This window comes from Struthio camelus, chromosome 8 (genome assembly GCF_040807025.1).
Source record: "Struthio camelus isolate bStrCam1 chromosome 8, bStrCam1.hap1, whole genome shotgun sequence".
In the NCBI taxonomy this organism is placed as follows: domain Eukaryota; kingdom Metazoa; phylum Chordata; class Aves; order Struthioniformes; family Struthionidae; genus Struthio; species Struthio camelus.
Window position 1 is genome coordinate 14779570 of NC_090949.1, and position 12100 is coordinate 14791669.

A 12100-nucleotide genomic window follows, 5' to 3' on the forward strand; every position below is an offset into this window, starting at 1 on the left:
CTGCTCCACTTTCATCATGGAATGAAACTGGTGAGGCCTTTGATAAGCATCACAACAAAACTAAAGCTGCATATAATTAAAACATATCTTGACTTTATCTAATTGTGGAGACAGTGTAAATCCTTGGAGCCGTTTTGCTCGTATCTATCAAAATAAAAGGAGTCTTAATTCATAATTTATAAGTGTAGCCGCTGCAGCGAGTGTGGCTGCAGGCTACTGTGACTACCTTTTCAACCACCTGGGAATGCTAAACAGAAACAGCGGTGTCCCTTCTGGACATAAATATTTTCTTCTTTCATAGCATTTTATAAATGAACTTTTTAAAAATCTTTTGATTGTGAAGTCTTTTGCCCTCTGCTACACTGGATGTTACTTGGTCATCTCCGCATACACCTAAAAAGATGAAAAGACTGGAAATAACACCTGGACGTCTCCACTGCTCCATGCTGACAGGGCAGAGGCAGCCTGTATCGATCAGCACATCTAATGATAGTAATAAGAATGTAAACTCAACCTTGTGCTGTTTTCCATCAAAGCAATGCAAGCCAGGCTTTCCTCTTGTGCAGGCCTCCATTCATCTCTCTGGTTGTCAATATGTCCTGATAGAGCTTTTAGACACTTATCAATATTTAACTACGCTTCTATTGGCTCAGCAATTACACAGTAATTGATTTAAGATTGATTATCATCATGTTAACATTTTAATGGTCAGAGACTGATCTAACTCACCACATGTGAAATTGTTTTAGTTTTTATTACCTTTGTGCATGAACGCTACTGTTTCTTCTCACCAGCTTTGGCTAAGTTATACTTAATGTTATATTTTTCACTCAAAAGAGTTGAAGCTATTGTTTATAGTTTTGTTCTCTGCCAGAATTAAGCCAAATTTTTATAGCTAGACATATTTTTTATAACAGGAAGATTCAAATGGACATTTTCAGAATTTCTTGTTTTACTAGCTCAAACAAATGAAAATGGTGAGTGTTGGCAAATAATGAAGTGATCCACTGTGCCAAACATAAGAGGCAACGGGCTAGAGGAAAAGACAACAAATTTATTCAGTCAACCGCAGTGTTGTACATAAGAGCTAGGTTTGACGAATGATGCTTTTGATGAATCAGTAATATTGATTTCTTGCATACGGAGGTCTGAGGTGCAGTCAGAGTTCTGACAGGTTTGAGCTCTGCCAGGTATGGTGGTGGTTATAAATATTTAGCCAAGAAAAATAGCCAATAAATAAAACCAATAACATAGAAAGATGGAATCTTTTCCAGTATGACAGTGATTAACTTAGTCCTATCGATTTTGCTAACTCTTTAGTCGTCTTGGTGCATGAGGTGGAGTAAGAGGCTACGAAATCATGATCCACTCTATATGAGAGCAGCAGGACGGGAGGCAGGATTACATGTAGCCAGCATCAGTTCAGAATTTTCCATTTTAGAAAGGAGGTAGATCAAAAGTAGAAGAATAATCAAATACCCAAATAAATAGAAATCCAACAGCAAAAACCTGGGCAGAGAAAGGAAGGATTACAGATGTTGTGAAACTGTCACCATTCACCATTTCCTACTCAATATTTTCTGAAACTATCAGAGATAATAGAACAGCATTAGATTTTCTTAAATTTAGCTTTGTTTTGTCTCGTCTAACCTTACTGAGGTACTTTCCAAGAACCCACTCTGAACCTTTTCTTAAGTTACAGGGGCCAATTCCTCTCATAAAAAGACCTGGGCAGATTGAGTTTTAGATCTGGGCTTTAATCAAATGAGATAAGAGTAAAGGTATGCTGATAGGATTCCTCACTATGCAGTGAGTTCGGTGAGATATTTGACTGCAGTGGCAAGTCTTTTATTGGTAGTAACTGAGAAATGATACTCAGCAATTCTTCTTGAAGAACAAAATACAAAGCTTTGGAAAGCTCTTGGATGTTTGTGAATCCTTAAAAAAATTATCAAATAACTTCCACTAACTTGGCTGCTATGGAAGAGAAGGTAAAGCTTAGTTGTCAGCATTGCCATACTAAAAATTGGTCAGATCTTTGATTATTTAAGGAGCATGCATGTGAGTGTCTTCTTTTCCTGTTCTCTATTAAACATTGGAAGTTTTGCAGCTTTCCAACCTGAGCAATCTTGCAGAGATCTTTAGAACTATTTAGCATTTTCTGCCAATGTTCTTGCTGAATGGAAAATTATTTCTTTTTTTACCAAGGAGAAATACTCTCACATCCAAAACTAGCATAACTTTTTGGCCCAGTTGCTCTGGATTCAAGCAGTGACTCGTTTTGTGAGGTAGCCACCAATCTGCATTTACCTTCACCGGGTCTGTGCTTCCTCTTTGCTAGCTTTTCAGATTTTTCCTGTATTTGTAGTCTTATCATAATTGCTTCCTTTATTTCTACTGTGCTGTGGCAGCACAGCTTGTTAGGAGGAAACTCCTTTAATGAAGAGGAATTTTACTCCTGTTTCTTTTTTTTCTTTTTTTCTTTCTTTTAGCCGTCCATTCCTTCTCTCCAAAGCTGAGCTCCAGTCTGAGATCATATTTGTGGTGGTACAAGCAAAAACATAATAAGTGCTTTATTTGATGTTAATACAGATGGTTAATTCACTACAGCATGTAGTGACAAAAAAAAAGTCATCAGAGCCTTCACTAAACAAAAAACTGCTTCTTTTTTGTACAAAGGTTCCTTGAGACTTCCAGCTTCATCATAGCACCTGCTAGTGAAATTTCAACACAACAGCTCAAAGTTTGGTAATTAAAACCTTCAATAATAGACAGTGAAGAAGTAAATCTGGCTTCAGGACTCTGCTACCTGATAAAAGTGTCCTAGCAATAAGATACAAAAAATTTAGTGGGTTAACTTCTCATCAGTCTATATTGCACCAGATCATGCATCATTTGCCCTTGACAGCTGGTATAAAACATGAAGCTGTCATAAAATATAATTTTTTGGCTTCTTCAATAAAAATGGGATCTGTTCCAGACCAAACTCAGTGGTCTTGGTGATCTTGTCTAGCTCTGAATTAACAACCATAGTACTGCACCTTAACCGGAGCCAAGTGACCAAAGGTCATTACGTTACCAAATAATCTGAGAGGTTGCATGATTGTGGGAAACTTTGAGAGGCAACAGGAAACTTTCTCAGGGAGTCTAGGAGAATTATTCCTAAAGATTTGATAAATCTATTGTCTACCAAGGTGTTGGTTGAATCATACCAGAAGGTGCCTTAACTTGAAACCGTTTTGTCAAACAAATACATTAAAACATGTATTAAACAAATCTTTAAGAGTAGAAAAATATTTTAAACATACACCTAACTCAGATATTCTTGTTATTATTAGTATAGCAGTTCAGATCAGCAGCTCTGACGTTGATGAAAACCCCGTAGAAATTCTTTATAGTGCCTAAAAAAAGGGATTGTTCTCCATCAATAATAATCACTTATTATCCAGAAGAGGCTTTAGAAGTAAAGTTTTTTTCTGTCTTACGTCTGTGGCAGGCATTAGATGTGCATAAATGTCAATAAAACACTCTGTCATGACCCTGTTGCACTTCTCAATTACTTTGTGCTGTTTGTACATGACTAAACAAGGTCTGAGGCCTGGAGCAGACCATTTGACTGCTTTCATTCACTGAAAGTAAATTAGGGCAGTCAAGAAAACTCAATGTCTGCAGCAAAAAGTTCCTGCCTGGAAGAAAGTGGGACTGACTGAGTTAAGGCTTCCTGTATATTCAGTCAATTTGGATAAGGAATTACACTTTCGGGTAGTTATCAGCACTAAGCTGATAGAGGTTGAACCATCACTAATTCTTAGTTCGATTTTTTCCGCTTCTTAGATGAAGTACCCAGAACTATGTATATCAGCTGAAAAAGTGAATTTCTATTCCGTGAGACTACTGATGGTGAAATGAATAAAACATTTTAAAATGACAAACCGGTCCATGGTCTACATTTCATTTCATTTCAGCATTTCATATTTTATTTAAAGCTCTTATCCATAGGTGGAAAGAACTTACTTTCATGTTAAATATTTCATTTGAATTAAAACTCAATAGGAGCCAAAAAAAGAAAAAAAACACACCACACCATGCCACCACAAAATTGTATTGCAGTTTTGGAGCCTCACTCTCTAAGTGTTTTACTTGAACCTCTAAGGAGCTGCATTTTCAGAGCTGCTGAGTGTCACAATTTTATTTGAAAGTAGCAGAGGTTGCAGCTGCCTCTGATTTGTCAAAGCCTTGCGCAAGGTAGGTCAGGCTGAGCATCTGAAAACACATACTAGTGGTCACTTGCCCCTTAGAAAAATTGATCCTTGTGTTCTAGATTCGTATGTGGTATGCATCCATTGGCCGTTTTCTTCTTTCTCTTAACAGGCACAGCAGACTTCAAAGGAGACATTATTTTATTTGTTTGTAGTAGAGCTCAGAGTGAAACATGGACAGGAATATGTTCTCCCTGGTTGCCGGTCAGAGCGAAGATGCAATAAGGTGAGCTAGCAGAGTTCTCATAGCCTTCGAGGTGTGTCCTGTGGCACCTCCTCTCTGACTCTGGAAAACCCACGCAGTGATGTTGTCCAGCCTTTGATCTGCCTCCTTTCCTCAGCATTTCATGCTGCTGTTTCTTTTTTCATCAGGTAAAATCAAGGTGGAGTCCCGAATGGACTCTGTGATGATTAACTTGCTGTATGAAATGGATATAATACTTTCCTTTTTCAGAGTATTTTTCACGAGGGTTAGTTAGTGTTTGAACAGGTCTGAGAACTAATACATACTGCATCTTTTATTTTGCTAAGACATTGCTTATTATAATTTTTTTATGATCAATGAGCTGTTTACATGTAGCTTCCTTACAAGCTTTAGTCGAATTTAGTCTTATATATAACTCTCTCATTATATTGTGAGATGCAGAGCCATGAGTAGTCAGAAAGCCAAAGAGAGCAGGCTTTAAAAGAGCTTTTACGATGTCTCTTCTATTCTGGCTTCATCTCTCTCAGGCCCATATTTAAAAAAAATTTAGATTGTAATTTATTATATGTCAACATTCCTTGGCTCCAAATGTATCCCCCTTCAGTTCCTTGACTTCAATATAACAGAAGATCCAGAAACAGCTGTTTTGCATGACAAATTACACTGTTACAGCTAGTCTTATAATTAGGATGGAAGGCAGATATGTTAGATCCACATTTAGGAAAAGAGCGACAAAAGATTAATTGCAGTCTATTAAAATTCTAAATTCATCATCACTGGAAATTTTCTTCACTTTATGCCAGAGTGGAGGAAGTCCAAAGCGTTTGTGAAATGAATCTAGTATGTGCTAATCTGCCATGCCGACCTCATTCAAACTTGAGGGCCCAAATGTATTATAAACCATAATTACTTTAGAGCTAAAATCTTAAGCAAGGCTTTGAGGGCCATACCTGTGAACGCAAATTGAAATTGCCATGGTTCTTGTATAAACAGAGAACTTAATCAAGTAGAACCCATATAAACAAGGCCTTCTTAAATTGCCCCAGATATCAAACACAAAAAGTATTATTAGAACATCCACATTTTATATTGCTTTGGAACACTGTTCCTTTTTTAAATGGATTTAAAGACCTCCAATATAGTGAAGATTTCCATATATTTTAGGTTATGTATTTTTAATTTCTTTTATGTTGGCTAGTAGATGTCACAATAGAATATCATTGGGTATTTTGCATTATTACACATGCAGATATGCAGCGTTTGGCTAGATAATTATGAATCTAGGTTTCTTTTTTCTTTTTTGGGGGACTATTAATCTAATTAAAGTCAATTTGTATCATAGGATTTTTAGTAATATGTTGTCAGTGACTGAAGTGTCGTAAGAGGGAAGATGATCTTGCTTCGTTACTTTTTTTCAGAATACCAGTGTAACTTCTGAGAACAGCATTCAGGGCCATTTAAATCAGTAAGTACATCTTTTTTTTGTTGAAGGCAATCATAAAAGTCTTCATTCAAAAAGTAACTTGATGAAGACAAGTGGGGTCAAAATTGACAAAGACAAATGATTCTTCACTGCCGAGAAACCCATTTTGATGGGTAATGAAATGTTCAGTTTAAGCCAGTGTTTTGTTCTGAGCCTTGGGAAGCTCACATTTGCTTACTACAAGCAAACAGAGGTTAAAGGCAAAACAAACTTCTGCCATTCTCATCTGACTGTGCTATATAAAAAAAAAAAAAAACAGCAACAGAAAATCCCTGGCGCTGGTGCTTTGTTACTTTTCTATAATATCCATAGCTTAATTTATCATGAAATGGTTATAGCTTGATGATCAGCTAATTAGGAACACATCATAATTTTCATTGGCAGTATGGAAAATATTACGTTTGGGTAGTTTAATGCAAAGTTACTTCATGAACGCTGGCTTAAACTAACGCACGCGCACAATATAAGCAGTAGAGACACACAAACATTTCATGACAGCATTAGCAAGAGCATTTTGCAGCTGGCTATGAGGCTGCTTACAGAAACAGGCTAGAATCACAGGAAGTGCAAATGGAGAGTCCTACTCTGCAAAAGTGTGTTATCCTTGTTTCTGTGTAAATTGTTCTTTGTCTGAAAAGCTTTTCGCTCCACAATCTTCCTTGCTAGGATGGCTGAACATTGGAATATTTCCTTTTATTTCATATACAGAAATTTACATCATGAGTCATCTTTTGCGGACTTAGTTTACTGTTACTGTTCTCCACATATGATTCCTGACCTAATGGGCCTCTCTTTAATACAAGCTTAAGAAACGAGTGCAAAGTATCAAGTATCAATCTTATTTCTATAATCAAGTGCCAATCTTATTTCTGTTAGCAGCAGTTTTAGTATTGCTTTATAGTGGGGTTGGACCTTAGTTTTCTTTCCAGTATGGTAGTGTAAACCTGGACGGATGTCACTGAAGTCATTGCCTTTACACAGCAGTCGAACTTGTCTAAGTGAGAGATGAATCTGACCCCACTGATGGCTCTGGAAAGCACGTTTTATGCTATGGCCAAGGCTCGGAGCATTTATGGTAAATAGAACATCATTATGGCAAGTACCAAAACTTTGAGGATAGTAAATTTCCTAATTAAAAAGGAAATCTGGCTTGTCATTTGACATGTTAATCAAAAGGAAATGAATGAGAAGGTTAGATACGTTAACTCTCCAAACTTGGGAAAGGATTTATTTAAGTCAAAAATGTAAAATTCCTTAAGGAAAGCAGAACGTAAAGTCTCTTGGGGTGGATAGGGCAAGCTGCAGTGTGAGGTATTTGCTACCTTGGAGCTGCACTAAGAGGATAAAATGAAGCAAACAAATCCTTTCTGCTCTCTTGCTCTGTACCGTATGTTCAGCTTATATGGCAGGCGAAGCCACTTCAGCATTCAGTAACAGAGGTTCAAATGGAAAAGTGAGTGAGGGTCCTCTTAAAGTACAGTAGGATTTCTTCCAGTTATTGTTACATTTTCTCTTTCTGGTAAAAAGGATTTATCCAGGGTATACTTATGTAAAATATACAGCAGCGCAAAAGGGATGTTCATGTCTCACAAGCATATGGAATTGCTTTAAGGGTTAGACAGACAACAATGCAAAGAGAAGGGCAGATTACATGAACAGTTCTTTTTCTTTAGGATTTTACAAAATCAAAATATGTATGCTTTGACAAGCCAAAAATTTAATGCAAACTTAAGTTTAATCAAAGCTATTTATATTGTTACTGCCACATGGCCCATATTTACAATCGAAGAATCTGCTTTACCTTTTTTCTATGAGAAAGAAAGCGTGGTGAGACAGCTTTAACATTCACTGTTTATTAGAAGGATGGATACAAATATATCTGTAAATAAAAGAGAACCGCTTTGGAACAGGGGCTTCTTGTGTGCTATAGAGTCCTAAACATGCTGCTGGCACTAAGATATTAAAAAATAAAATAAAAGTATTTATTATGTTTAAAAAAATGTAACCCGAACAAGATATAATAAAGGCCTGCAGAATATGCATCTTTTCCGCAATGAATTCATCCTTATGTCAATTTTGCTTTTATATGTGTAAAAATAAATGTTAATGAAGCTTGCGATACATCACAGCATGAAATTTTGGGTTCATAAAATCAAAATTTGATCCTGACTCAATCCAGAAGATATGGGAGAGGATGTATGAGAAACTCATCTGTTAAACACAGATTTAATGGACTTGTGAAAGTTCTTACTGGCAACTCATTTTGATCCTTGATGTTTTGCTCCTCTGTTAACGTCATATATAATTTAGTCTGATCTGGCTATTTAGTCTATTTCAAAATAGCTGCCCTAACCATAAAAATAAATAAGAAAGACACTGCCAAAAGATTATGTTAGTCATGGATCTGAACCCACCCTAGATTGAGCATGGGAAAGATTGTCAGGACTAGATTATAGCCTCCCAATTTTCTTTACATTAGCCACAGGATATGCTGCTGAGAAGGTTTTATCTACAAGCATGCTCTGCCTTGGAAAAGCCATAACTAAGCCAGGCAAGTGATGTGTTGATTTACTGCCGCCAGCTGGCTACTCCACCTGATTGGCTATACATTTATTTTGTATAAGTGTCTGTGAATGCAGTGAAAAAAAGAGACCCTATTTTGCTTCAAGGGCTGGTAAGAAGTAAAATATTCTTTCAAGTAAATTTGAAAGACTCATTCTGTCATCACTGTTCACTGACCCTTCCATTCAAAGCTCGCTGTGTTTGCGCTCCATTCTTGCATTGTCAAAACATATCCTAGTGAAGTGAGACAGGTTCAAGGGATCCAAAATTAATGTATTATTTGCTCTAGTTGAACAGTAATTTTTTGCATGAGAAAGCATTGACCAGCATAGTTTAAAACGGTCATGTTTCTTCTCTTGTAAAGGAGGAAAAAAAAATTAGAAGAAGATAATTGATGGAAAAGTTCCTTATTTTTTTTCAACTCGTACAAATTTAGACTTGGAGAAGACACTGGAGACAAAACCTATTTAATGTTTCATTGTTTTTCTGTGATAATCAAATAGTTGCTCAGACCACCTTCTTAAAATTATGCCTTATTGTAAATGTTTTAGTGTTTATACAAGTTTATACTTCACAAGCTAGAAGAACTCACAGTGCCCAGATATTCACCCATTTTTCACGTTGCTTCCTTAATGTTTATGACAAATAATTCCTTTCCTAGTACAGCGTTTATACCTTTCAAATATTTGTAGACCGTGGTCATATATCTACTTAGTTTCTGCTTAGTTCTTCTAAAAATTCCTCAAAAGTCATACACACAGGTTCCCTTTCCTGCTGTTCTTTAGGTTCTCTGTAGTCTGGCAGTATCTCCCGGTGCCCACTGCTGAATATATTCTGTGTTACTGTGTAAGAGTGATATAAATGCATTCAAAAGCAATGCAAATTGCATCTTTATTTATTCTTGGCTGTATTTCAATATTTCCTCTGACATTACTAAGAATACTGCCAAGATTCAGGCTAGTTCCACAGAAACTTTAAGCTTCGTGTTGTGGTGGCTCATGGTCCGGTGTGCTGTAGCTTGACGAGATTCACGGGCAGAGGCACCCAGACTCTCTGTGCTTTACAGGGAGGGACCAGAGCCTCAGGATGGAAAAGCCTCCAGGCCCACACCTGCGGTAGGGAGTAACCAGAAAAGGAAAACGCTGAAGACTACTGAGACTGGTGTAGCTCTTTCCCTGATCACCAAAGAGAACTAGGGCTTGAAGCAGAGAATTGACAACCACAAACCTTTTACTGGAACTGGCCAGTAAATTAAGCCATGGTGCTCTCAGGTAAAACTGGTGGTAGCAGTCCTGCTCCTTCTGTTTGCCCTGGAGCACAGGGCATGCAGTGCCTTCCTCTAGGGGACTAGAGTTTGCATTCCCTGCACAGTCCCCTGACCACAAAGGCGCAGACAGTAGCTCAGTTCCTCAGTCCGTAGGGAGTCTAGCCTGTGGAGACAAATGCAACTAGAGCATGAGTATATAAATCTTGTAAGAATAGATTTATTTAATTCTCTTGAAGAAAAAGTAGACACTCTTTAATTACTTTTTCTTGCTTGTCTTCAGTTTAAATTTGCTACAAATGGTGAATCGCGGATATGATAATGTTATCCTCCTTCAAAAATGATTGTTATAATCACAGGAACAGGGATATGGCTTTTCTTTTGAAATTTTCTCCTTAAGATAGAGGAAAAAAAAGATGGGCTGACTCAGAACTTGTCAGTTTTAGAGTGTTTCATTTTTGTCTCAAAGGGGAATTCTTGTTAAATTGTAGGGTCAAATACAAGAACCGGAAACCTAGGGCTGCAATTTGAGAACTAAAAGTAAAAGCTAAAAGTAGAAGCTAAAAGAAACTAAAAGACAGATAGTCCTTAAAGTGAAGCAATATAATTGTTAAAAATTGGTAAAGATCGTTCTAACAGTGAGTCAAAAAAACTTCATTCCATCGTGTATGTGTGTATATGTGTTTATGCCTGTCGTTTATACAGTTAGTATTCTTATTAATAAAACAGGTGACACATGTCGTAATGACTGGATTAATAGGTACCACATCCATGCTAGATGAATTGAATATATTGTACTAACATGCTTATCTTCCTGAGACGTGAAGTATAAGCTCTCCAGAATAGCAAATGGCCTTCATACTTGTCTATTTGGGATCTGACTGGTGGCTCATTGAATTGGGCTTAGCTGAGATAAGTGAATAACAACAGCAAACATAAGGCAGAAAAAAAAAAAGTTAAAAAAAATAGCTAAACAGCTAGAAGGAAAAAAGTAGTACAGAGAGGCATGGTTACCATGAGGAGAAACATGATCATTACTATTATGAGAGCAAAATATAGTAGACCTACAAATGAGATACTTTGAAGTTGAAGTTTTTGTGAGATAATCATTTCCCAGCACAGCACAATCTTAACAGTAAATGTTGTTTTAGCAGTTGGACTGTCCTGGAGCCCAGGCTTCCAGGGTACCTGGTTCCAGTTGGGAGCCGCCGCAGGAGCTCTCGCTTCTGGCAATCCATGGTGCTCAACTCATTTTTTTTGGAATATTTTTCTCCAGAATTTTGTTTTTTGAGGAACATGGGAAATGCCAGAATGTTCGGATAGGTACATGTTTTGGGACAGGAACTAGAACTGCACTTTGAGAATTCCTGGTTCCAAGCTTGGTGCTTCAGAAATTGTCCATTGCTTTTTTGGAGTGTTAATCTACCACTAAGTTTTAAAAAAGAGGAAAGGAGTCTGTAACTTTATTTAGAACATTGAAAATAATTACTTTTCATAACTGCTTATACTTTGAAATTGATGTCTGATTCTCACTGGAAGCTATGACACGCTTCAGTGTAATATCCTTTTTCTGATACAATATTTCAACACATAAAAATCTCCTTTTTGCAATTCTGGACAGGCCAGAATGCACAAGAGTAAGAATCTGCCAGTTTGCTTTCATGTTTGAGCTTTGCTTCCTTGATCATTTCTGTAAACTCTATCACTTTACCTGTCCATGTCACAACTTGTAGCATTGACCTTGATGTTTTGTAATAGGTGTCTCATATGGTCTTTGCTCTTTCCTGTTCTCTCCCTTAATGTCCTTGGTTACCCACAGTGGAGGTTTTCTTCTTTTATAGCCTATTTATTTCTCAGCCATATGTTCTTTCTTTGGACTCTCATTTAATTAAAGCTATATTGTCAACTTGAAAATCACATTTCCATCTGAAAATTTGGTGTCTTCTCTTGTTACAGGAAGGCCTTGAGATGACTATAGCTAAAAGGTAGAGCAAGTTTGGGATTTTTTTTTTCCTTTTTTCATTTTGCTTAACTTACATATAACATTATATTATCTGAGTTTCTGACACTTTTTATCCTAGTCTCAGAGATGCTATAAAGAAGGACTCTACAGAAATGGTGCAGCTGAAAGTAAAGGTAAAGAGATGTTAAATGTAGGGGTATGCAAACAGGAAGACCTCCCCAACACCCTAGAAGGACCTCCTGGGGTACTCAGTATGTTTGCTGGCACTGTATTTCCAAGACCCATCTAAAGATAAACATGGCAGCATTTTTTTGAAAGAGAGATTTTCCAACTCTCATGAAAACGGGTATTCAATAAAAAAACA

The 12100-nt window shown here is 37.0% G+C and overlaps 1 protein-coding gene across 1 annotated transcript in view; it reads left to right on the forward strand.

The window, feature by feature from the left end:
• Positions 1-12100, forward strand: part of LOC138068030 (uncharacterized) — a 226134-nt gene that overhangs the window by 208433 nt on the left and 5601 nt on the right. The window contains exons 5-6 of the mRNA XM_068952550.1: positions 4372-4485; positions 5883-5929. Of these exons, the coding sequence (XP_068808651.1) occupies positions 4372-4485; positions 5883-5929 (161 nt within the window). The remainder of the gene's footprint in view (positions 1-4371; positions 4486-5882; positions 5930-12100) is intronic.